The sequence below is a fragment of the Ictidomys tridecemlineatus genome, chromosome 2 (genome assembly GCF_052094955.1).
Source record: "Ictidomys tridecemlineatus isolate mIctTri1 chromosome 2, mIctTri1.hap1, whole genome shotgun sequence".
Lineage (NCBI taxonomy): Eukaryota > Metazoa > Chordata > Mammalia > Rodentia > Sciuridae > Ictidomys > Ictidomys tridecemlineatus.
In genome coordinates this window covers 14474726-14499984 of record NC_135478.1, presented here as the reverse complement: position 1 = coordinate 14499984, position 25259 = coordinate 14474726, and the positions used below count along the sequence as shown (strand labels likewise).

The following is a 25259-nucleotide window of genomic DNA, read 5'->3' as shown; positions in this document are numbered from 1 at the left end:
ACACTGTCTCCCTGAGGACCTGGCTGTGCCGTGGACCCCCAGCGGCTGAGGCCAAGTTCAGGGCACATGGAGGGCAGAGGCCCCTGGGGCCGGTCACACTCCGCTGCTGTTGGGGGGCGGGGCCGGCGGGCAGCGGGGGAGGGGTGAATCATTAACCTGGAAGTGGGGGCGGGTGACACCTCCTGCCCACAGCCTCAGAGCCCCCACCCCAGCCAGACCCCGTCAGGGGCCCCGGTTCTGGCTGTGGCTGGTCTCAGCGAGAGCTGCTGATGGGCCTGCTGTGGCCGGCCAGAGTGGACAGGCTTCTGGGGACCCCAGGGAGCCCCAGTGGCATCTCCAATTTCCTGAGGCCACATCTCCTGGGCTCCGCCGGTAAGATTCCCATGGCGCCTTGGGGGGGCACCTCTCCCCGCCTCCTCTCCCGCCCCCTTCCCTGGGTCTCTCTGAGTCTCTCCCTGTCACCCGTCTCTCCTTGTCACCTGCAAACACACAACCAGCTGGACAGGACCCTGCCCAGCCCCTGCCTTCCCTCCTCCCCTCCTCCTCGTCCTCTGCCCTCTGCCCCCCCCACCCTGGGTCACGCACCTGTGGCTCTGGGCTGTTGGCAGCCAGGCGCTCAGACAGTTGAGGGACTCTGTGGGGTGTGGGGACCTTCTTGGGCAGGCCCCTGGGAAGTCACAGGTCTCGATCGGTGGCAGGGAAGAGCACCCACACAGAGCAAGAGCCTCTGCGTCTGCGGGGGTCCCAGTGGTGGGCGGGGCCTCCCGAGTCCCCCGAACCCCGAGCTGCGCCAGGAGCTGGAGGTGTCCCTCCGGGGCCTGGAGCGGGGAGACCCCTTCAGCGCCTGCCAGGCTGCTGGGGAGGAGCATGTGGGGGCTGTGTCCCTGGACAGAGTCCCCACACTGGTGACGCGGTGTGACTCCCGCTACCTGGATTGTCCAGGGCGCCCAGGGGCAGCGGTAGGGGGCCGAGTGCAGGCGGAGCCGCAGCATGAGGCGCAGCAGGACGTCCCTGTCCTTCCTGATGACCGAGGTGAGCCGTGGGGCGGCGGTGGCTGGGGCCTGGAGCCCAGGTCGTGGGGAGGAGCCCGGGGCCACCCCGGAGCTCGACTGCCTTGGGAACAGGGACCCCAGGCTGGGGACAGGGAAAGGCAGGCTGCTCTCCCGCCCGGCAGGCAGGGGCCAGGCCACACCTCCGCAGCGGGACCAGTGACGTCCTGGGGAACCGAGGCGGGAGGGAAGACCAGGGGCAGGTGGCCGCGGGGGCCAGGAGGACAGGAGGCTGCTGGCCCCTCTGAGAGACTCGGGTTCAAGAACAGGCTGGGTCCACGTGGAACGAGGGACTCGGGGACATGCCGACCCAGGGTCCCCCCCAGCCGTCTGCAGAAAGCAGAGGGAACAGGGGAGAAAGAGGGGACCCCAGTTCCAGATTAGGAGACGGAGGCAGAGAGAATCCCCTTCCCTCACTGTGAGGTGGGACCCCACACGGAGCTCCTGGGACCGAGCTGGGACCCTCAGTGCCTGCCCCTGGGGCTGGTCTCATCTCCCCTCCCAGGACATCTCTAAAGTGGGAGCTTCCTAGTGCTCCCCAAACCCCCGGTTCCTGGCACGGAGCGTTCCACCCGCAGAGCACCTGTGGTGTGCCGGGCCTGGGCTGGCCGTGGGCTTGCTCGGGGCCCATGGCGGGGGAGATGGATGTTAAACCAGGAAAGGGGATAAATATGGGGGTGGGTGAGCATGCGTCAGGCCCCCTGGCTGGGCAAGAAGGGCTTCTTGGAGGAGGTGATATATGAGCTGAAGAATGGATGTCAACCAGCAGCCACCAGGGAGAGGTGGAAGAAAGAGATCCCTGGCAGAGGGCCCAGCACAGGCAAAGGCCCTGAGGCAGGCTTAAGGAGATTGAAGGGGCTGGTGCAGCTGAAGCAGCGTGACCTAGGGATGTGGTGGGGGTGAGAGCTGGCAGTGGGAGGGTCCCTGGACACCCTAAGTCTTGGGGGCTGAGGGGTGTGCATTTTGTTCTAGGGGTGGCTTAGGGACAGATAAAGGTAACCCCAGCTACTCAGAAGGCGAGGCAGGAGGATCACCAGTTTGAGGCCAGCCGGGTAACTTCGTGAGACCCTGTCTCAAAAATAAAAAGGCCTGGGGTATAGCTCAGTGGTAGGTGCCCCTGGTTCAACCCCCAGTAACCACACACACAGAAAAAAAAAAGAGAGAGAGAGAGAGAGAGAGAGAGAGAGAGAGAGAGAGAGAGAGAGAAAAAGAAAAGAAACCTCCTCCTGACCCGTTAACAGACGCAGTTGATTTCTTCCCGGGGACCTGCTTGTCTGCCTCCCCCAGCACGAGCCAGATTCAATAATAACCCCAGACTCAAGCACCCAGCTGCTGCTCCAGGCTCCCCTACAAGTCACATGACCCTCAAACTAAATTGGAGCAGCCCCGGGGCTCAGTGTCTCCCTCCTCCACCGCCCTAACCCCACCAGGGCAAGATGCCCCCACCCAGGGGCCTGTGGCCACTGGGAAATGGCCTTGTCAATCATAATCCCCATTAGCTACCCTTGACCCCCCTCCTGGGCACCCCAGGGCCACGGTCTGTCTCTCTCAGCCTCCGACACATGCCCCGGGGCTGGGGAGCAGTGCTTCCCCAGAGCACCTGCTTCCAGCCCCAGCTCTGAAAACCCCCAAATCCATGGTCCACGCACCCCGCAGACACTGTCCCAGCCTTTGCCCAACCCTCAGGGTCCCCGCCCTCGAAGCAGGTTACAACCCCCGAGAGCTCACTGTCTCAGAATCCAACACCAGCTCCTTGCCCACCGAGGCCTGATTGGCCAGATCCTGCCCGTGGCCACCTCCTGCCTTCGAAGCAGCCTCCTCTCTGTTCCGGAACCACCAACTTGCTCTGCGCAGGGCCTTTGCACATGCTGTTTCCTTCTGCCAGGCCTGCTGCTCCCCTAGCTCTTTCCTGGCCGGTTCCTTCTCTTCCAGGTCTTAGCTCAAAGGGACATCCTCAGAAAGGTCCCTAACAGCTGGGCACAGAGGCACAGGCCCGTAATCCCAGCCACTCGGGAGCCTGAGGCAAGAGGATCCCGGATTCAAAGTCAGCCAGGGCAACTCAGCAAGACCCTGTCTCGAAATAAAAAATAAAAAGAGCGGGGGACGTGGCTCCTGGTCCAGTGCCTCTGGGGTCAACCTGGGACAAAGTCTCCAACAGCCCGTGGGAACCTATCCCCTGCCAGTCTCCCCAGGCCCTTCCACAGCTTTTCCTCTCTCTAGAACGACCGAGCTCTCTTTCCAGTTGTTGAATAACTGAGCAAATGTGGGGATTGTCCCCCCAAGTAGAAAATGGTCAGGTGCCGTCGTAGCTGGCCTCTGCTCTGGGGGACTCTGTCCCCACGCACCGGCCTCTGCTCCTCCTGACACACCCTCCTGACCGCCAGGGGAGGCCTCAGGCTGAGGAGTTGGATTCCGGGTCAGGATTCAGGCGCCTGGGGGAGGGTGGGGACACTTATGCTCAAGTGGGGAGGACTGTCCAGTGTCCTGGGTCCTAGAAGGACAGGGTCTTGCAAAGAGTTAAGTGACCCTCAGCCCCAAGCTATGGGACCCCCAAACGCCATAGGTCATTTCCTGTCTGAGGGTTAGCGTCTGCGCCAGGACGTGGTAGTAAGAGGACCCACGGGCGCGGGCCGGGCGCACAGCGGAGAACCCACCCATGTCCCTCCTCCACCTCCTCCGCCAGCCTTCCCTGGCCCCAGCCGGGGACCGCCAAGCACGGTGGGACCTCAGTTTCCCCGCTGAAGGTTCAGTCTGAGGGTGGAGGTGGACGCATGGTGGGACTCAGGGGCAGGGCAGTGACAGGTTGGGCCACGGGTCAAATTGTCTCCTCCGGTCCCCACCGCACCCCATCTTAAGGCCACGAATTCCAGTCTTATGCACCACCCTGCGGTCAGCACCGCGGACAGATCCCCACGCTGCCTGCTGAGGGTGACCCCATCACTACCCGCCACCCTAAGGGATCCTTCCTCCAGGCGCGGTGGCACACACCTGTCACCCCAGCAGCTCAGGAGGCTGAGGCAGGAGGAGCGCACGTTCAAAGCCAACCTCAGCGAAACGAGGCGCTAAGCAACTCAGGGAGACCCTGTCTCTAAGTAAAATATCTTAACACGGCCCGGGGGTGGTCCGTGGTTAAGGCCCTCTGGGTTCCATTTCTGGTACAGAAACAGACAAACCAAAAACCAAAAACGGATTCTTCCTTCCTCCTGGGCTCAAGTGACCCTCCTGCCTCAGCCTCCTGAGTAGCTGGAACTACAGGCCTGGCTGGGCCTCCGCGCCCCACTTGTTAGTTTTCATTTCCGTTTTATAGATGGGGACATTGAGGCCAGCCTGAGACCATGTGGCGTGGACTGAACGCAGGCCCATCATGCCGGGGGGGGGGCTCACCCCCCAACTTGTCCCTTCAACCTGACTCTGTGAGCTTTCACAATGTGTCCTGCATTCCCCCAGCTGCACATCCCCAGCCTTTTTAATTTTTTAATTTTGAGGCAAGGTCTCGCTTAGGGCCTCAAAAATGCTGAGGCTGGCTTTGAGCTTGCAATCCTCGCGCCTCAGCCTCCCAAGCCACTGGGACTACAAGCGTGTCCACCGAGCCTGGCTTATTTCTGCAAATCTTAGTGGGGGTCAGGAGCTATGGCATTCCCTCAAGGCTGGGCTGGGGGTGCCGCTCAGTGGTAGCGTTCTTGCTTAGCGCCTGCAAACCCCTGTGTTCCCTCCCTAGCACCCCAAAACAAACACGCATCCCCTCGGTTGAGATCCACATCCCCTATTCCACAGATGCAGAAACTGAGGCTCAGAGAGACAGATTCACTCAGGATAGAAGTAGAACTGAAATAGAGTTCTCTGGGCCAGTTCAGGTACCAGGGTGAGGGCACTGCAGAGCCCCTCTGTCCCCGTCCAGGAACTTGCTCATATATTGTCGGTGTCTGTCTCCCCAGCGGGCCCGGGAGTCAGCAGATTCTGGCTTGGCCCCCATGAGCCCCTGTGGAGCCGTTCGGAGACGTTTCTCAGGGACGCCATTGCTGCCACCACTGTCAAGCCGCCTCGGGTCCCCTGGAGAGGTGGAGTCCAGTGCCTGCGTGGTGTTCACCATTGACGCTCAAGGGGTGGACAAAATCCATGGCCTGTCCCCAGGCAGGTGAGAAGGAAGAGGGGGGCCAAGAGGGTCCATCTCAGGAAAGGGAGAGCACATAGTGGGACTTCTCTTTACCGTATTCAAAAAGCAGTTACAAAGTCAGCACCTACTGTGTGCCAGGCTCTATACTGGGCACGCAGAGGCGCTCACAGGCTGGTGCGAGAACAGAGTCCTACTCAGTGTAGACAGTGCAGGGTGATCTCTGCTCAGATCCACGGAGGCTTCTGACCCGGCGCGTTGGGAGGACGCGTCGGTAGAAGCAGCATCTGAGCTTAGCCTGAAGCATAAAAGAGGTCACCCAGGGAAGAGTGAGCCAAGCCAGGGAACAGAATGTGCAAAGCCTCAGACTCAAGAAAATCAGGTGAGGAGAAGCTGAAAACAGGCCAACATGGCGGGAGAGTGGGCAGGGAGCTCAGGGAGGGGGCCGAGGATGGCCACTCAGGACCTCACAGCGCACACGGGGAGCCACGGGTGTCCTGTAGGACAGGGAATTGGTCATAGTGGAATTTTTTTAATTCTCTGTGGCTGCCATGGGAGAGAACTGACTGTCAAGGCCAGGGGGGGGGGAGCAGGAAGCAGGAAGAGACCCAGGAGGAGGCTTGGGTAAGGTCCTGGCAGGAGCCACGGGCCAGGGGCAAGTGGGCTGGCCTGGCGGATATTTACCAAGTGGACACGGATTCACTGGCGGACACTAGCAGAGATGGGGCCGGGGACGGGTGTGCGTGACTCTGGTCCTTGGTGTGTGATTTCGCTTTGAATCCGAGATGCCATCCTCATTTCCATCGTCACAATCAAAAAGAGGCTTTGTGAGTAGAAGTGACAGAGCCAGTCAGTGGCATGGGACACAGGTGGCTCACTGTCAGCTCTGGGAGACAGAAGACAGAGAGTCAACCAAGGAAAGAACAGAGAGGGTGTCCCTAGTTATGCATCTCACAGCAAGATGGGGGGGGGTCTTGGGGCCTGAGCTCAATTTTTCTAAGTCCCTTGTCCAGACACATTCCATTTCTCCCACCTGGAGACATGGGGGGAGGGAGACAGCCTCCATGGGGACACTCTCTCTCTCTCTCTCTCTCTCTCTCTCTCTCTCTCTCTCTCTCTCATACTGGGTTTTGAACCCAGGGGCACTTTACCACTGAGCCACTTCCCTAGCCTTTTTTATTTCTTATTTAGAGACAGAGTCTCGCCGAGTTGCTAAGGCTGGCCTCAAACTTGCTATCCTCCTGCCTCAGCCTCCCGAGTCACTGGGATTACGGGCGTGTGCCTCAGCACCTGACTGGAAATATGCCCCTCAAAAGCTTCTGAGCCTCTGGAAATGTTGGGGCTCATCCTGTCCCCCAAATCACTAGCAGCTCCCAATGCCTTCCTGCCCTAAGCCAGCCCCCAGGGAACCTCCACCAGGCTTTGAGAACAGGACTACAAAGTCCCACCTCCTTCCTCCCCGCGCCACGGCCCAGCCCTGCCCTTGTGCAAATCTACTCTGGCTAACCATGATGGAAATGTTCTCCTTCCTCCCTGCCACTTCCCGGGAATTACCCCTGAGACTCAGCTGCCTGGTGGGTGGACACTTGAGTTTCTAGAACTGTGCGGGAGGGGCAGGCTGCGATCTGGGGGCAGGAATCATAGCTACGAGGTGGGCCCTGGGGTGGCGACTGGGGACCAATGGGATCCCGCTGATTCCTCTGAGGGTCTGAGGGCTGTGAAAGCCTGGGGGTCTCAGAGTGCTCCAGCTGCCTGCCTGGGCCCGGCATAAAGGTGGGTCACCTGCTTGCTCTGGGGTCCTAGCTCCCAGGGGCCCTGGAGTGGGGGGTCTTAGAGGCATCCCCAGGGTGGGTGTTGGAGGGAACCCACTCCCTTCTCTGCCATCCCGCGGGTGGCTCCTTGAATTCCCGGACAGAGGCTGTTCCGCGGGTCCACTCCAGGCACCTAAGAGCCCTGCCACAGCCCTCCCGACTTCCCTGTCCCCTGGGATCCCTGCCCTGCGTGGGCGCGGGCTTAAGGCTCCGCAGCAGCCGGGCGCCTCAGCCTACCTCGCTGAGCTTGGCACGAAGACCGCCGTCTGGACGTCCCCCTCGGGCCGACCCTTGACTGCTTCTACTTGGCGTTGCCGCTGTCGCCCGGGAGGGTTGAGGACCCGCCGAGCTCAGCTCCTGTCCTGGGGTGCTCGGAATCCTGTCTTGGGGCCCTGGGTTGGGCACCTGGGGTCCTGCCTCATCCTCCCGGAGCCCCTGGGGAAGTGGGGGTGTCCGGAGCCCCTGCCTCCCGGCCTCCATTCCACACCCTCCAGGAGGATCATTTCCGTCCCCTCCACTCTAAGTCCTGTCTCGGCTCTTCCATCCAACCTTAGAGGGGACACAGACCGATTTTGGCGCCCGAGGTCCCCCAGCCCCCATCGCCAACCCCCTCACCCTGCGATCTTCTCGCCCTGTCCCCTTCGGTAGGGTCTGGACACCGGCAGCTTCTCTGCGCTGACCCCACCTCGAGCCCCTGCCTCCACCTTCTCCTGCCTCAGCACCCCCGGCGCGGACAGCTCCTCGCTGTCGCCTCCACCCCTGGCCCTGGCGGGACCCAGGCGCGGACCTCCCGGGCGCCTGCTCGCGGGGACAGCTCCCGCGCCCTGCCCTCCTCGCGTCCCTCTCGCGCGTATGGAGACCCCGGGGGTCTCCGACGGGGCCGAGGCGTGCGGCGGGCCGAGCCGCGCTCGCAGCCGCCCGGGCGCACCTAGGCCCCCGAAGCACCTGTGGCGGCAGCCGCGGCGCCCGATCCGCATCCAGCTGCGCTTCCTTTCGGACCCGGACAAGCCCGCGGGCAGCCTCGAGGCGGACCGGAACCCTCGGCCCGGGCTCGGGAGGACGCGGCGCTCCTGGCCCACCTCCCCGCACCCGCGGTAGGTGGCGGGGCGCGGCGCGCGGGGCCTGCTCCTGGGGCGGGGGGTCTCGCTGCAGGTGGCGGGAGGCTGCGCTCGGGGACCAAACTGTCCTGCACGAAGTGGAACTGGGGCTGGGCGCGCGGGCCGGGATTTCCTGCGGGTTTGTGGGACACCCTGCCCCCGGGTGGGGCTGGGTCCCCGTGTGCCTGGGCATGTAGTTGTGCAGAGAGTCGTAGCAGTCGTGACCCTCGTGTCCAATGAGACCTGCTATGTGAGTCCACAGTCACCCGTGCCACCTTGGGTGACCCCATGTATTTGGGTTGTGCCTTTGCGGGGAGCCGGGGCCACGAGCCATTGTGAACATGGATAGGTGCCTGAGTTTCCCTCTGGGGTGTCTGGGTGGGTGGCCGGGTGTGACAGTCCTTGCTGTGCTCCAGTTGGGCGTCCCAGTGCTCCTCAGGCCCTGGGATATCTGCAGGTGTCTACGGGGGAGGAGTGTGGCCACTGTGAGCATCTAAGATGGCCCTAGGTGCGGCGATGTAGTGTGGGAGGCCAGGGTGGGCCGTGCTGGGCAGGGCGCAGCTCTGTGGCCCCTGTCCCCCCCCCACCGCCCTGCCCTCCTGCAGCAGGAGGGAAGCCCCTGGGGAGCAGAGCACTGGACGTGTCCTCCACCTAAGAAGGGAGGGCTGGCTCCTGCTCCAGGATCTGGTGCTGGGGACGGCAGGCAGGTGGAGAAGAAGGGAAGGAAGACAGCGAGGGGTGAAAACCCCTGGGGGTAGGTGTGGGGTGTCCACCCGCTGGGTGGGGGCTGTAAGGCCAAGGAAGAGGGCCCAGATCCTCGGGCTTCTTTGGATTCCGGGAGGAGCCAAGCCAGGCCAGACCAGGCTTCGAGGTTCAAGTCCACGCTGTGAACTTGAGCGGCTCACTCTCTTCTCTGAGCTGGGTTCTCTGCCATCCATGGGCTACCTGGGGCCACGGGTTTCTTAATCAATGAGCCCTGCACTGCCTCCAGCCTGACCCTCCAAGGACCCTGGGAAGCATCTGGGCCAGATGGGTCCCAAGGCCCAGAGCTGTTTCCAGGTGACCGTGAGGCCCCGCCCCTCCCCAGCCCGCGGCTCCTCCCTCCCCACCCTTCCTGTGACTCACGATTTTCCATTTTCAAGAAAGAACAAACAGCCTGTCTAGGGGGAGACCCCACGTGGCTCCCAAGATCTGAGTGGCGGATTGTATGGCTCTGGGAGAGAGAGCGTGTGAGTGTGTGTGAGTGTGAGTGTGTGTGTGTGAGTGTGTGTATGTGTGCGCCTGTATGTGAGTGTGTGTGTGTGAGTGTGTGTTGGTGTGTGAATGTGTGAGTGGATGAGTGTGTGTGAGTGTGTGTGTGAGTGTGTGGGGGTGTGTGCATGTGTGCAAGTGTGGGGGGTGAGTGTGGGGGGCTGTGTGAGTGTGTGTGAGTGTAAATGTGTGTGTGGGGAATGTGTGTGTGGGTGTGTGTAAATGTGTGTGTGTGAGTGTGTGTGGGTGTGTGAATGTCTGTGTGTGTGCATGTGTGTGAGCGTGTGTGGGTGTGTAAATGTGTGAGTGGATGAGTGTGTGTGTGAGTGTGTGGGGGTGTGTGCATGTGTGCGAGTGTGGGGGGTGAGTGTGGGGGGCTGTGTGTGTGTGAGTGTAAATGTGTGTGTGGGGAATGTGTGTGTGGGTGTGTGTGTGAGTGTGTGTGGGTGTGTGGATGTGTGTGTGTGAGTGTGTGTGGGGTGTGTGCATGTGTGTGAGTGTATGTGTGTGAGTGTAAGTGTGAGTGTGTGCGAGTGTGAGTGAGTATGAGTGAGTGTGAGTGTGAGTGTGTGTGTGTACACGCATGCCTTGTGCTACAATCCTGGCTCTGCGGTCCTGTGGATGTGGCGTGCCTGCATGCCCCTGTGTGGCCTGTCAGGACATAAAAGCGTTGACCTGAGGGAGGCCCAGGGAAATCGAGTTCAAGGCCAGGCCCAAGGTGGACTGCTAGGTGCCCGTAAGCAAGGGGTGGTCTGCACTGGCCTCCGCCTTGTGAGATGAACACTCTGCCCAGGGCCTAGGCCGCACTTGCTCCCAGCTGTGCCTTCCTTCAGCTCCTGGTGGATCACAAGGGTCTGGAAGGGTCTGAACATCTTGCTGCGTGGAAAGCATTTATTAAGCACCTACTGTGTGCCAGCCCTCACTGGGTGATTTGTGCTGTGATCCCGTGAGATCTCTCACGACACCAGAAATAGGCTTGTGTGTGACCCCAGCCTCAGGAGGGGGAGTCAGGGAGGATTACTTGGAAGCAGCAGCATCTAAGCTTAACCCAAAGCATGAAAGAGGTCAACTAGGTGAGTGCAGGGAAGGGTGTGCCAAGCAGAAGGAGCAGAATGTGCAAAGCCTCAGACTCAAGAGGATCAGGTGTACAAGGAGCTGAAAACAGATAATTGTGGAGGGGAGGCTTTATGTTTTTGTGACAAGCATTCGTTGAGCACCTACTGAATGCCAGGTGCTGAGGGCTGAGCTGAGAACAAGGCAGACCCATTCCTGCCCTCAAGGGAGTCACAGGCTGGGCAAGGGGACAAACACAGATCAAATAATCACAGCCAGAAATGGGAGACTGTCCCCGAGACAGGAACAGGAAGGCGTGCCGAGAGACATCTCTGGCTGGCCTAGAGGGGCTTCCTGGAGCGGATGGTGTTCCAGCTGTGGAGAGCTGAAGGGCCACAGGGTAGGAATGAGGCTGTGGGGCGAGGGGCAGCGGGGGCTGGGGAAGCAGGGCAGAAAGGAGCTAAGAGGAGGGTTACACGGGACCTCTGGGGACAGGGAGCCATGGAAGAATCCAGAGCAGGGAAGGGGCTGATCTGCCCACTGACCGGCCTCCACCTCCTGCAACTGCCCGAACCCTCCACAGAGAGCTGGGCAGTCACCTCTCCTCCCCCGACTCAGTGCCCCTTCTCTCTGGGGCCACCTGGTAGCCGAGGAGAAAAGTGCTCAAATGGGAGAAATCGAGGTAGTGATGTGTTAAGGGCAGGAGACCTCCTCAGCTGGACGGCACAGGAACAGAGTCAGGCCGGGGGCCTTCCACCCACCCAGAAGCTTTGGCCCCCTGCCCGGCAAGGTTGGGTGCCTCCCAAGCTCAGGTGGGCCAGGCCCCCTCTGGGGCTGTCATCCCAATTTTAGTTTATGTGCTGCCGAAGAGACCACCCTGTGGCTGTCTCCCTCCCCTCCTCCGCCCCCCCCCTTGCTGGAGATAGAACTCAGAGCCTCCCTCGTGCTAGGCCAGTGCTTTACCACCTAGCTACAGTCCCCATGGCCCCCTTTTTAACATTTTTGAGACAGGGTCTAAGTTGCCGAGGCTGGCCTCAAACTTGCAGTCCTCCTGCCTCAGCCTCCTGAATAGCTGGGATCACAGGTGTGGCCACAGCACCAGGCAGTTTCTCTATGTTAAAGGCTATTAATCACACATGAGTCAATCTGTTAATGAAATATTTATCAAATCTATTAATAAAACATTAACATTACAACTATTGATAAAATATTAATGACAGGGTAGCCTCTGGGACTGTGGAGAGGATAAAGCCAATTAACAAATTAAGTGGGAGAGGGGAGAGGCTGGGGATCCCAGTGGCTTGGCCCAAATAACCTCTCCCTGCTGCTTCTGCCTGTGTGACTTCAGGCCTGAGACCACACCTCTCTGGGCCTCACAGCTCTTGGCTCTGTGCTGGGTACATCAGAAACGCAATGATTATATTCACTCTTGATTGATTGACTGATTGATTGATACCGGGGATTGAACTCAGGGGCACGTAACCACTCAGTCACTGGCCGAGTTGCTTAGGCCTCGCTAAGTTGCTGAAGCTGGGCTTGAACTTGCGATCCTCCTGTCTCAGCCTCCCACCGCTGGGATGACAGGCTGGTGCCACCTCGCCGGGCTGTCAGATGACATTGAGTCTTAATCTACCATTTGTGTGTGATTTCAGGGAAGGGACTGAGTCACTCCGAGCCTTGGTTTCTCCTTGGGGATGTGGACGCCCTGTGAGCCCCTTCCACAGGCTGGGGTTGTGTCAAGGCCCCTGGCCCCTGACCCAGCATCTCTACCAGTGGGAGCCTGGCGGCCTCTGTCCCCTGAGGACTGCCTATAATTAGGCCCGACCCAGCGGCTACAGATGGTATTTTTGTCTTGGGGTCAGTGAGGTTGGTTTCTGCCAGGTGTCTGGTTTCAGGGCTTGGTGGCCTGAAGGGGGTTTCTGGCCAAACCCCTGGGACTCTCCATCCCCCAGGGCTGCTGGCCTCCATCTTCTCATCTGTGCAATGGGGAGAATAACATTTCCAGTGTGGCTGGTCGCCTCGGCCTCTCCCGGTGATTAATGGAATCGGGTCTCTGATGCCAGGACCCAGGCTGCCATTTCACTGGGGACACCCAGGGCCGGGCCCAGGCTGAGGGTTGGGGTTCCTCCCTCAGCAAGTGAGGCCCACGGCCTTCTGTGTGGCCTCAGCTGGAAGGTCACCTTGGCCTCTGCCTGCCACCTGGCTGTTCCTTGTCTGTCCCATGCCTGTGACACCCGTGGAGACTCAGTTTCCTCTTATGTAGCGTGGAGCGGGACCAGTCTGGCCCCAATGTCCCCAGGGCTGAACACCCAGCACAGATGCTTGCATCGCCCCCGACACCAGGCCCCACCTTCTCAGGCTAGTGGGGTCCTTCTGCAGTTGGGATGGGGACAGGAGCTGAAGTGTCACAGGCGGAAGGCTTGGCGGGAGGTGGACTGCGGATGTTTGTCTTGGGGAGAAGGCATCCAGAGACGGGGCCTGGAGAACGTCAGAGCAGGCGGGGGTCAGGCGGGGACTTGGGGGGTGCTGGGGGAGCGGAGCTGGCCCTGCAGGGAAGGCTGTGCCCTGCCACCTCTCTCCAGTCTCCGTGTCCCCACCGCCGCAGGATGGAGGGCTGTATTTCCAGCAGCCTTTCGGAGCCCTTTCCATCAGGGAAATGGACGGGCGGGGAGGCTGGAGGGGCCAGTGGGTCTGCCCAGCCCCTGCTGAACTCCGAGCCTCAGTGACCTTCCTCCTGATGGCGAGCAGGGCCCCCGGCATCTGTGACATCCCTTTCCCACTTCCTCATCTTACACCCCGCGGTTAGCGCGCGCCAGCCGCACCAGGGGGACGTGCAGAAGGAAGTGGCGTAAGACCAGGCTCTGTCCCCAAGGGGCCACCTCCTAAGCAGGGGAGCAGAGTCTTATCGGACTCCGTGCCTCAGTTTCTCCGTTGGTCCCATGGGTCACCAGCGAGCGGTCCAGCCACTGGGCGGGGTGGCTGCGCCCTCTCTCCCTCCCCGCTGGGCCCCGCCCCCGAGGCTGTCCAGAAAAGGTCCCGAGCGGCGACCGCTCGCTCCAGCCTCCACGCGGTCCTGGCCATGCAGGGTCCCCCTACGCCAGCCCCGGCCCCTGGGCCCGGCTCCCCTCGCGGCTCCCCCGGGCTCTTCAGGAAGCTCCTGGTGAACCAGAGCATCCGCCTGCAGCGGCGCTTCACGGTGGCCCATCCCCTGTGGTGAGGCGGGACGGGGGCTGGAGGGTCACCGGGCGGCGGGGCGGAGGCCTGAAGGACAGATCCAAGGGCAGCCGGGGCCTCTTTCCCTTCGCAGCGTCTCTGTCCCCCGGCCCTCGCTCTCCGTCAGTTTGTGACTCTCCCCCGCCCCTCCCTCCCCATCTCTGTCTCCCTCCTCCACCCACCGCCTAGACACGCGCCCAGGGGACCGGCCGCCTGTCCCTTCCCAGCTGTGTGGCCCAGAGCAGGACGGGCGGAGGCTCACGTCTCTCCTGACCCTCGCTGGCCTGGGACCCGAGGGTTGCGCGCCCTGGGGAGGGAGGAGAGGAAGGCTGCGTCCTTGGCCTCCCCACCCCGCGGCCATCCCAGCGCCAGCAATAAGATGATCTGGGGCCTCACAGTGAACCCGAGGTGTCCACCACCGAGCAAGACTCGAGTTGATGCGGGCAGGATGTTCGGGACATAAGGAGAAGGAGGGCGAGTGTCCCTTTCCCAGGCTGACAGTGGACCCCGTCCGCTCCCAGCCCAGTTCCCTGCAGCTCCTATGATGTCTACGGCTCTGGGTTCAAATCCCGCTCTTCGCCAAGCAAATGTCACCTCGTGGGCCAGTGGGTTGAGGCTGGGTCTTGTGGGCGCCGAGTGTGGCTGGCACCCTGCGTTCTTTTCGCACCCAATTCATATGCACTCGGCAATCTGGCACCCAGAGGCTCAGAGACAGGAGGTCTCCTTCAAGGTCACATCGCCAGAGAGTGACAAGCTGGGCAGAGGGAGGTGTGACTGTGATCCCTGATGGTGCCATTTCAGACTGGACATGGGGTCCCGGGTCCCAGAGAGCGACTTCAGGGTACCAGGCACCAATGAAGAGCGGTACCTTCCGAGGGCTCAGAGCGGGCACCCGGGGTACACGAAGGTGAGGCTGAAGCAGGACCCGGGCGTCTAGGCTGCCCCCAAACCTCCTTCCGAGGTCCGGGAGCCCTGAGTCCGCATGCCTCGGTTTACCGGTCTGACCAATGGGCAGCCGCGCAGTTCCCAGAGCCAGAGCGACCTCACCCGCACCTCCCGCGTCATGGAACCACCGCCTGACCCCGCCGCCCCCGGCTAAGTTTAGAGCAGAAAGAAAAACAGCACCCCCCGCCCCAGGAAGAGCAGGCGCGGCCCTTAACCCTCGGCGTCCGGGATTCGGACTCGAACACAGCCCCCGACAGCTGTTCCCTGCCTCAGTTTCTCTATTTGTCCCCAGGCACGCTTTCCCATAACCTCTGGGGATCGGTGAAAGAGGGACAGGGGGTCGCCATCTGCAGGTCTCCCCGCTCGGAGGGCAAGTTGGGGTATCCGCCGCCTGCCAGCAGCGTCTCCCAGCCCGCCACCAGGCGCGGGTGCCAAGGGCTCGGAGGGGTTACAAGCCACCCCCTACGTGACGTCACGGAGAGACTCTGGTCTCCCCAGCCCTGGGGGACCTGTCGGAGCGCAAGAGCCCGAAGGCATCTGGCGGAAAAAGCCGAGGGCAGCCGAACTTCCCCGAGTGCGACTGGACTGAGCCGAATGTTCCCGACCTGGCCCGAGCGCTACCCGGACTTCGCCGAAGAAACACGAACTCACTGGAACCTGCCAGGATTGCCGGAAGTATCCGAAGCTGCTCGAAGTCATTCCACCCAACTCCAGGCGAAGAGGTCCAACCCTGTGTGATCTGAGCCAGCCAGACACGACCGAATCTGGCCCAGCAGAACCGAATCGTGCAGAATCCCCCACCCCCCACTATCTGAGCCAAATGTTGCTGCCCCCTGCCCAGAGCCTCCTGGTGGGTGTCGGTCTGGCCCTGCGACCAGGATAGAGTCACAGTGAGGGGACCAGGTGGATTCAGGCCCTTGGGCAGGAGCTCGGAATCTGGGCGGTGTTGATTTCTCCTCCTCTCAGCTGTCCCATCCTCATCTTCTCAAAAGCCCTTGACCCCCAAGGGGTCAAGCACTTTCTCTAACCTCTGACCCCAAGAGGAAGGGCATAGATCCCTCTGCCCAGGGAGCTGTGGTGGGGGTAAAACAAAGACCTGGAGTTTGAATGGAGCAGGGGGTGTTGGGGGTGACGGTGCTCAGGGTAAAGGTAGCAGCTTGTGCAAAGGTCCGGGGGCTGAAAGGAACAGGCTGAGTGCAAACTGAAGATGGGGCGTGGCCGAGGGCCAGGAGGGGGGGCCGTGAGGGATGAGGGTGGAGCCTGGAGGTTTCCGACAGTTGCTGGGTGGCCTAAGGGTGTGCTCAAGGCGTCTCTGGGTGGGGACTATGGTCTGTGGAGCCCTGGAGAGTGTGCTATGTAGGCGGAGCTGACCCTTCCAGGTGGAAGAGCCCAGGGCCATTTTCACGCCAGGTGGACTTACCCTGGGACCTACCCTCAGTTCCATCTTTGCTATACAGACTCCCAGTCACGTTCTAGGACGCTCAGATGTGACCCCCTAGAGCCCTTGGGGACCGAGTTTAACACGCCCATATTAGGGACAGGGTGGTGAGGTCTAGGGAAAACACCTGCCCAGGGTCACACGGCTTCTTTGAGGAACCTTGGAACCCAGGACCTGGAGTCCAGGCCCAAGTGGGAAGAGTCGGGGTGGACACGCAGAGCAGGTGTGAGGGTCACCCGGTCCCTGCGGAGCCGGGGGCAGGTGGCCACAGTGCCACTCAGGGAGGCGCCCACTGCCACCAGACACCCAGCTGCCAGGGTCCTGTGCTCTGACCATTACCTCCTCTGCCTTCAGCTTTGACCTGGAAAATGGGCTGTCGCGTGGAAGGACTGTCCTGGACCCTCAGTCCGGGCCTGGCCTTGGACGTGGGGCTCAGGCCCCGGCCCCCCACAGCCAGCGGCGAGAGTCTTTCCTGTACCGCTCGGACAGCGACTATGAACTGTCACCTAAGGCCTTGTCCCGGAACTCCTCCGTGGCCAGCGACCTGTGAGTCAGGGCTGCTGGGGTGCCGGCTCCCACCCTTCCTCTTCTCCACCCAGCCAGCTCCTTCTGGGAGCCATTTGAGCTAGATTTGGGAGTTTAAGTGGGAGTTCTCCAGGCCGTTGTGTGGCAGAGGGTCTCAGGTGATCTGTGTGCTCCTGGGGTTGGGGGGGCGGGGGTGGCATTCTGGACACATTAAGGTCAATTATCAGCAAGTGAACAAATACTTTGATTTGAGCTTCCTGGTACCCGTAATGAAAAGAGAAATACGACCGTGTCTGCCCCGACTCCACTAAGATCCCCACTGCCCCTGGGTCTCGGTTCCCCACTGGGGAAAAGCGGATAAAGCGAGGCGCTGGCGGGAGGGCTGCGGGGTTCCCAGGGAGGGTGGGGGAGGAGGCCCGGGGCCAGATGGGGTCGGGAGGAGTCTCCAGGGGGGGGTGCGCTCAGGATGAAGACCGTCTCCTGACGGCCTGTCCCCCATCCCCCGCAGACATGGAGAAGACATGATAGTGACGCCCTTTGCCCAGGTGGGTTCCTCCCCCACCCCCACCACGTTCAGGCTTCAGCTCCCGGCCACCTCTGACCACCCGTCACCCGACAGGTCCTCGCCAGTCTGAAGACAGTTCGCAGCAACGTGGCAGCCCTTGCCCAAGGCCAAGTCCACGGTGCAGTCAAGTACGCAGGGGCGGGGCAGGCGGGAGGGCGGATGCAGAAAAGCAGGCGACAGGTGGCTGGAGCTGCAGCTCAGCGGGACAGCTCTTGCCTGGCTTGCGCTAGGGCCTGGGTTCAACCCCCAACCCCACAAGAAAGCAAGAGATTTTTAAAAGGGGAGACAAGTAGGGGCTGGGGCTCAGGCACCTTCAGGTGGGGTTGAGGGGCGGGGCCTGGAGGACGTGGGGGCGGGGCCAGGTGGGGGCGACCCCTGAGCCCACTGTAACCTCAGGCAGGCATCTGTCGGGAACCCTCCACCCAGCAGTCAGCCCCCTCCACCTGCAGGTAATGCTTGTTCCCACCCCTCCCCCACTGAGAGACAGCTGTCACTTCCTCTTTGCAGTGACCTCCCCAGCCCACTAGCTCTTGCACTGTGGCTATTGTAACCCTGACACCCCTCTCCCTCCTGCAAAGAACCTTCTTGGCAAATGGAGTCCACCATTCCCATATTACAGATGGGGAGGCTAAGGCCCAGAGAGGGCAAGAGACCTACATGTGGTCACACAGCCACTTACAGATAGATCTGGAACTGGGATCCTGAGCAGCCCCAGTGGGAAGGGTTTCAGGGTCCAGAAGCAGAGATGGAGGCAAGAAGGGCACTGGGTCCCCTAGTAGGGGTGGGACAGGTCCCTGACCAACTTGGCCCTCAGAAGACTCTGGGCAGAAGCTGGCGCTGGAGACCCTGGAGGAGCTGGACTGGTGTCTGGATCAGCTAGAGACGCTGCAGACGCGGCACTCGGTCGGGGAGATGGCCTCCAACAAGGTGAGAGGGCCACCGGAGCCAGGGCAGGACTGCAGTCCCGCCCAGGGCCCTCCTCACGTTCTGCCCCCGCCCACAGTTCAAGCGGATGCTGAACCGGGAGCTCACCCACCTGTCCGAATCCAGCCGCTCTGGGAACCAGGTGTCCGAGTACATCTCCAGAACCTTCCTGGGTGAGCTGCGACGTCACTGCCCGCGCGGGTTGGGTTGGAGAGGTCGTAAGAAGGAGGGGGAAGGCAGGCTGCTGTCACCAACCCCCACATGCAGGGGACCGCCAGATGGCCCCATGGGACTAAGGCTGCACAGGGGGACTTCCAGAAGGAAAGGGCACTGCAGCTGGGGTTTTAAAGCATCGGTAGGAGTTTGCCAAGGAGGAGCTGGAGGGAGCCCCACACTTGGAGCTGCAGGTTGGGACATGTCAAGGACACTGCTGTGTCTGGGAAACGTGAGCCCAGGTGCTCCGGAACCAGGCCAGCCCCGAGCTCACTGAGACGCGCCCTGCAGAGAAGGTGGCTGAGGCCAGACGGGACCCCACTCCTCTAGCTTATCTTGGTCCAGATAAAAATGAGGGGGACCCAGGGCTTGGCTCGCTGCAGAGCCCGAGGCCAGACGGGACAGTCCCAGCTGGTGAACCGGCTCCTGGGGCTCCACCGCCTACAGACCAGCAGACGGAGGTGGAGCTGCCCAGGGCGGCGCCCGAGGAATCCCAGAGGCCCATGTCGGAGATCAGTGGCCTCCGTGGGCTCCCCCACAGCGCCAGCCTCTCTGCAGCCACTGTCCCACGCTTTGGGGTCCAGACCGACGAGGAGGGGCAGCTGGCCAAGGTGGGTCCCCGGCCGCGAGGCGGAGGCCCAGGCTTCAGCCCTGGCTCGGCCTGAGTCGGGGCGGTGAGCCCAGTGTGCCCCCTGGGGGTGGGTGCCACGCCTGGGGAGCCAGAGGGGTCAGCGCGGTCCCTCACATCTTAGGAGCTGGAAGACACCAACAGGTGGGGCCTCGATGTGTTCAAGGTGGCAGAGCTGAGCGGGAACAGGCCGCTGACGGCCATCATATTCAGCATCTTTCAGGTACTGTCCTGCCTTTGCCTTCCCAGACCCTCAGGTTTCCTTCCCCTGATCCTGCCCCGAGTCCCAGGGACACTCATCTCTTCAAATCTGACACCCCTGAATGGGACAATGTGAGCAGGGTATTGAGGGATGAGTAGGAGTTCACTGGGCCAAGGATTTATCCTCAACAAGCCCAGCTCTGGGCCTGGGCCTGGGCCTGAAGGGACTCCATCAGGAGAGGACATCTGGACACAGACACCAGCAGTTCCGTGGGGATGTGAAGCAGGGGACAAGGACAGGGAGGGCAGGAAATCAGGGGAGGACGGGGGCACATGTGAGGTTGGGCGGAGTCCGAGGAGGAGCAGGGGCTGTGCCTGCCGCCCTGACTGGCCTGTGATGGACCAGGAACGGGACCTGCTCAAGACCTTCCAGATCCCGGCTGACACCCTGGCCACCTACCTGCTGACGCTGGAGGGTCACTACCACGCCGACGTGGCCTACCACAACAGCCTGCACGCCGCCGACGTGGCCCAGTCTGCGCATGTGCTGCTGGCCACACCTGCCCTGGAGGTATCCGCGGTGGGGACGGCTGGGCAGGTGCCGGGTGCCGAGTGCCCGCCGGTCACCTCTCTCGCCCTGGGCCTCTCAGGCTGTGTTCACAGACCTGGAAGTCCTGGCTGCCATCTTTGCAAGTGCCATCCACGACGTGGACCACCCCGGGGTCTCCAACCAGTTCCTCATCAACACCAGTGAGTCTGGGGTGGTGGGGGACACTAGGGGAGAGGGCGGGGCCTGCAGGGAGGGGAGGAGCCTGCAGGCAGGGGCGGGGCCTGTGGGATGGGCGGGGCCTGCAGGGGATTGGCAGGGCCTGAAAGGATGGGCGGAGCCTGCATGGAGGGGCGGGGCCTGCCCCACAGCGACCGCTGGGTGGTTTCAGGCTGACCCCAGCTGGGCTCTGAGCCCAGCCTTCCCTTGCACAAGCACTCAGGGACCTGGTACACAGTAGGTGCTCAATAAGTGAGAGAATGAGCTGAGGCAGAGCCCATTGGGCCCACTGATTTTATTTTTTTGCGATACCATTGGTGGAACCGGGGCGCTTTACCACTGAGCCCCACCCCCAGCCTTTTCTGTGATCTGGGGCCAGGGTCCTCATGAGTTGCTGAGGGCCTGGCTGCATGGTGGAGGCTGGTCTTGAACTTGTGATCCTTCTGCCTCAGCCTTCCCTGTCGGTGGGATCACGGGCGTGCACCATAGTGCCCTGCTTGAAACCTTAAATTTGGGGAACTTTGAGGAGGCTGTGACAAGCAATTATTGGGCACCTGTGGTATGCAGGCCGTGGTGTGCTGGGGCTGAGAGCGGAGCCTTTCACTTAGCCTATGTTCCATTAAGACCAACACTCGGCCCGCCATTCAGCAAGGGACAAGACACCCCCAGGCCTGCAGGGCCAGAGGAGCAGGGCCTGGGTGGCTTCGGGGAGGCGGGCACTGGAGGGCGCCTTGGGGTCTCAGGCTCCCGGCTTCGCGCAGACTCGGAGCTGGCGCTGATGTACAACGACGTCTCGGTGCTGGAGAACCACCACCTGGCCGTGGGCTTCAAGCTGCTGCAGGCTCCGAACTGCGACATCTTCCAGAACCTGGGCGCCAAGCAGCGGCTGAGTCTGCGCAGGATGGTCATCGACATGGTGGGGCCCCGGTGGCTGGGGGCAGGAGGAGCGGGGGCTCCCTTATCCTCTGCGCCCAATGGGGGGTAGTCGTGTGGACCCAGGCGTGTCCCTGCGCTGAGCCTCAGCTTCCTCATCTGTGAAATGGGGTGATGACATCCGAGCCCTGGGTGGGGTGGGACCATCCCTCTGGCTCCTCAGGCCGTTTGTGTGTGAGCAAGTGGAGACGGCGCTCCTGGGGTGGGGGCCGCGGCTTCTCCTCAGCCTAACAGTAACGTCCATCCGTGGGACTTTATTCAGTCTGGAGGACTCTGGGGAGTTTTGGGAAATTGTTTCTCATTTATTCATTTAGCAAGCGTTTATTGAGCTATTATTGTGTGCTTGGCCTGTGCCAATCACCTAGCCAGTTCTGGCCTAATTTCTGAGATTCATGGTCCCTGGGGGAGATGGATCCTATGAGGCCATATAGCATTTGAGAGGTGCAGATGGCAGAGGGGCCAAGCAGGGCCTCTAGTGTGGGGAACACAGGAGCCAGGCCCCTGTGGGATGGCGAGGTGTGTTCTCCACAGAGGGAACAGCATGTGTGGACGGTCTAGAGGAAGCCAGGGCCTGGGGTGAGGAGCAGCTGGGGTTTGGCGAGGTGAAGAGGGGCCTTGGTGGCGGAGCCACAGTAGGGGTGGCATTTGGTACAGATCAAGTGTTTGGGGAGAAGTTTTGAGACTTGTATTCAGGTCTCGGAATGTGGCTGGGTGTGGCTCACTCCTGGGCTGGATCCATAGCTGTGCTGAGGGCTGAACTTCCCAACATAAGGCTGAACACAGTGGCCACGGGGATGTTTGAAAGCACCATGCCAGGTCCCCAGCTCCAAACCCTCCCAGAGATCCCATGACCCTCTCCATAGGTGCTCCACCTCCCACCCCCACGTCCTCTGCCCCCTCACCTCCATCTTTCTTGTCCTCACCGGCTCCAGCCCCACCTCCTCTCTGTTCACACCCAACTCATTCAACCCCAGGGCCTTTGCACAGGACATGACCTCTGTGGAGCCTTGGGGCTACCCTCTGGTGCCAGTCATGTCAGCTGCTGAGTGTCCTCACCCTTCCCCATACCCTGTCACACACGAGGGATGCTTGGCTGAGCCCAGTGAGCCCAGAGAAGGGGCCACTGGTCGTGTCCCTCTTCTGAGCTGGTTTGCAATGAATCCTTTATCATACCCTCCCATTTCACAGATGAGGACCCGGGGACTGACAGTAGAGGGGTCTCAGTGGGGGTGGCCTCTAGAGGTGGGAAGCAGGGCAGATGGGTCCTCATGCTGTCACCCTCCCTGGCCTGTCCCCAGGTGCTGGCCACAGATATGTCCAAACACATGAATCTCCTGGCGGACCTCAAGACCATGGTAGAAACCAAAAAGGTGACAAGCCTCGGTGTCCTGCTCCTGGATAACTACTCTGATCGCATCCAGGTATGTGGCCAGGTGAGCCCTGGGGCCTCCGTTTCTGAAGTTCTTATTTAATTTCATTTATGAAGCACCACCTGTATGCCAAATCTGAAGAAATAATGTCACATGTCTCTGTTGTGGCCACTTCTCCTCCCAGGTCTGCTCCTCACCTGCAAGATGGTGTCTGTGGCTCAGAGCATTTCTCTCCCTAGCACAGGGATGGGGGGGTCCCACAGGTCCCTTTTCCACCTTCTCCAGAAGTCATTCTTGAACCACAGAATCAATTATCACCTAAGTTTAAATTCTCTCCATGTATTTATTGAGCAGCTACTATGTGTCAGGCCCGGACCTGGGCAGGTTTGGAGGTGGCGGGTCCGGCCAGTGCCCTCCTGTCTTGACCCCCCAGGTCTTACAGAACCTTGTCCACTGTGCTGACCTCAGCAACCCCACCAAGCCGCTGCCCCTGTACCGCCAGTGGACGGACCGCATCATGGCGGAGTTCTTCCAGCAGGGTGACCGGGAGCGCGAGTCGGGCCTGGACATCAGCCCCATGTGCGACAAGCACACGGCCTCGGTGGAGAAGTCCCAGGTCTGAGGGTGGCCGAGCCTGGCCGCGGGGGTGGGGGAGGGAAAGCCGGAGCTGGGCCAGCCTGGGGTCCCCGTCCAGGCACAGCTCGGTCCTGCCCTCGGGGGGCGTCTGAAGAGACTTTGGGGGCTTACCAGGAGTTGGGGAATGGACGTCCAGGAAGAGGGACAGACGTGGCCCAAGGCCTGACCTGCCACCTGCCTGTGTCACCCCAGGTGGGCTTCATCGACTACATCGCCCACCCGCTGTGGGAGACCTGGGCTGACCTGGTCCACCCCGATGCGCAGGACCTGCTGGACATGCTGGAGGACAACCGGGAGTGGTACCAGAGCAAGATCCCCCGCAGCCCCGTGGACACCGCGGTCAGCTCGGAGCGGGGGGCTCCCGACAGGTTCCAGTTCCAGCTCGCCCTGGAGGAAGCAGAGGAGGAGGAGGAGGAGGAGGAGGAGGCCCTGGAGAGGGAGCCCTCGGGGTCACCTGACACTTAGCTCTAGTACCCAAGGCCCTGGGGGGCCCTGCCCCTGGACAACCAGGAGATTCCAGGCAGGCCCTGCGTGGACCCCGGGGCCAAGCAATGACCAAGCCCTTTGGCACCCGCCGGCCCTGGTGGGTGAACTTTCCAGGAGGTTGCAGGGGGCCCTTGCTTCACGTTCCCACCTGCTGAGCCAGACAACCGACTTTTTAGTGATAGGTAGGTCTCAGGGTCCAATGGAGGCTGGGGTCCACTCTGACCTCAGGTTCAGCTGAAATGGCTCTACAGGGCTGGACGGGGGCAGCTTCTTACAGCACCCTTGGGCTCTCCCTCTGGACCTGTATCTCTAGTATGGAAAAGGGGGTCTGCCAGGCCCTTGTCCACCTTCTCCAGTCGTCATTCTTGAACCACATCTATCTCTTAATTCTTTCTTTCTTTCCATGTATTTATTGAGCAGCTACTATGTGTCAGGCCTGTGCCTGCTCTGTGCTTCTGGGGTAGCCCTGCACAAGGTAGGGAGGGAGTCAGCACCCCACAGGGGCCACAGGGGTCTCCCCACCCTCCTCTGCCAGGCGGCTCACAGCAGGAGAATGTACACTTGAAGCATTGGTGGGGGCAGGGTGCGATTCTCAGGGCCGAAGCTTCATGGAGACCCGATTCTGGCCCTGGAGCTGTGGTGGAGGCATAGGAAAAGGGAGGCTCTTGTTGGGGACCGTCTCTGAAGGCTGATTTAAGCTGCACAGCACTTGTTGAAATGGTTGCTGTTTTGTTTTGTTTTTTTCTTTTCCTGTTGCTGGGGATGGACCGCAGGGCCTTGCACGTGCCAGGCAGGCGCCACCACCCAGCTCCTCCCGCCCCTCGGCCTCTGCATTCTCTGACTCCCTGCCTCCGGGTGTACATGTCTCCTGCTCCCTCTATTTCCCTACGCTGGGTCCCCCCCCAACCCATGGTCTCCTTCTTGACAACAACAGAACTGCATTCCACCCTGTACAGCTGGCCTCTGTGTCCCCTGACCCTCTGTCCCCAGAGGGAGGGAGCCCTTGCTGCTTGCTGGCAATTCTCAGCTCCTTCTGGGCCCCTGCTCAAGGTCGGCTGAGGGTGTGGTGTCGGTGACACCCCTAAAAGATCTCCGACACGGGGCAGCAGTGAGCATCTCTCTGGGGCTCAGTAAACCCTCCAGACTTTAAGACACCCTAATTTACAAAGCTAAGTGTCCCATCCAGGTGTGGTGGCCCACGCCTGTAGTCCCGGGGACTCAGAGGGCTGAGGCAGAAGAGTTGTGAGGCCAGACGGGGCCCTTAGAGAGATCCTGGGACGAGATAGAAAAATAAAAAGGTCTGGGGGTGCAGCTCAGTGGTAGAGCACCCCTGGGTTCAATCCCTGGTACCACAAAAAAGCGCATGGCCCATTTCATGAAGGGGGAATGAGACACGGAGCAGCCCTGTCGCCTGCTCAAGGCCACACAGCCCTGAAGCGAATAGCCCGCGGCGCCCCCTGGCGGCCGGAGCGGGAGTTGCACCGGGCGGGGCAGGCGGGCTCCGCGGTGCTCTGGGCTTGGCAGGGACCAGCTCGTCCTGGGCAGGCGGGCGTCCTACCGGCTTTGTGCTCAGGGCTCAGGTGGGGCCTGTCTTGCAACCCTTCCAGAAGCCTCCAGTATCCTCCCCGCCCCCACCCTGCACATTTATGCACGATGCGCGTCATCGCCGCAGCCCCCGCGGGAGAACAGCGGCTTCATTCGTAAATATTATGACCACTGGCCTCTCTCCAGCACCCGGGGCGCTCGGCTTCCGCCCAGGAAGAACTCAAAGGCATCTGGGGTCGTGAACTTGGTAGGAGTCCCTGCAGATTTTCCTGTGTCCTCTCTGGTAGTGCCGGGGATGGACCCCAGGGCCCCCCAGCAAGCGCCCCACCGCTGAGCTCCACCCGCTTCCTTCCAGACTTTCCAAAGGCAGAGACTTAGGGGACTTTGATCTCAAAATGTTCTCTCTGCACACTCCTTACAAAGTAGCATGTCTCTGCTGCAGCGGATTTGGGAATAATGAAACATAAAGAAGAAAATAAAGTATGACCATAATCCCAAA

General features: G+C 61.2%; 1 protein-coding gene and 1 long non-coding RNA gene across 18 annotated transcripts in view; one reads left to right on the top strand and one right to left on the bottom strand.

The window, feature by feature from the left end:
• The window catches only part of LOC144374998 (uncharacterized), a 3979-nt gene extending 1780 nt beyond the window's left edge, over positions 1–2199 (bottom strand). For 3 of the 5 annotated variants that reach the window (XR_013434239.1, XR_013434241.1, XR_013434242.1), the window contains exon 1: positions 586–2199. This is a non-coding gene — a long non-coding RNA (uncharacterized LOC144374998). The remainder of the gene's footprint in view (positions 1–585) is intronic. The other 2 variants (XR_013434240.1, XR_013434243.1) reach the window with 2 other exon arrangements.
• Positions 231–25259, top strand: Pde4c (phosphodiesterase 4C). Of its 13 annotated transcripts, none has more exons than XM_078037848.1 (17): positions 233–372; positions 943–1032; positions 4985–5184; positions 16323–16514; positions 17002–17038; positions 17113–17186; positions 17455–17507; positions 17873–17985; positions 18062–18155; positions 18643–18806; positions 18948–19046; positions 19431–19595; positions 19675–19774; positions 20552–20706; positions 22022–22144; positions 22527–22709; positions 22922–25259. In XM_078037848.1, exons 2-17 carry the CDS (start codon positions 991–993, stop codon positions 23192–23194), a joined length of 2067 nt encoding a protein of 688 aa, XP_077893974.1. In that variant the 5' UTR covers positions 233–372; positions 943–990; the 3' UTR covers positions 23195–25259. The 13 variants fall into 13 exon arrangements, with proteins under 13 accessions (XP_077893975.1, XP_077893974.1, XP_077893971.1 ...); XM_078037845.1 differs by having other exon boundaries at positions 22022–22156; XM_078037842.1 differs by lacking the exons at positions 233–372; positions 943–1032 and adding exons at positions 6352–6734; positions 7620–8065 and having other exon boundaries at positions 5047–5184; positions 17876–17985; positions 22022–22156.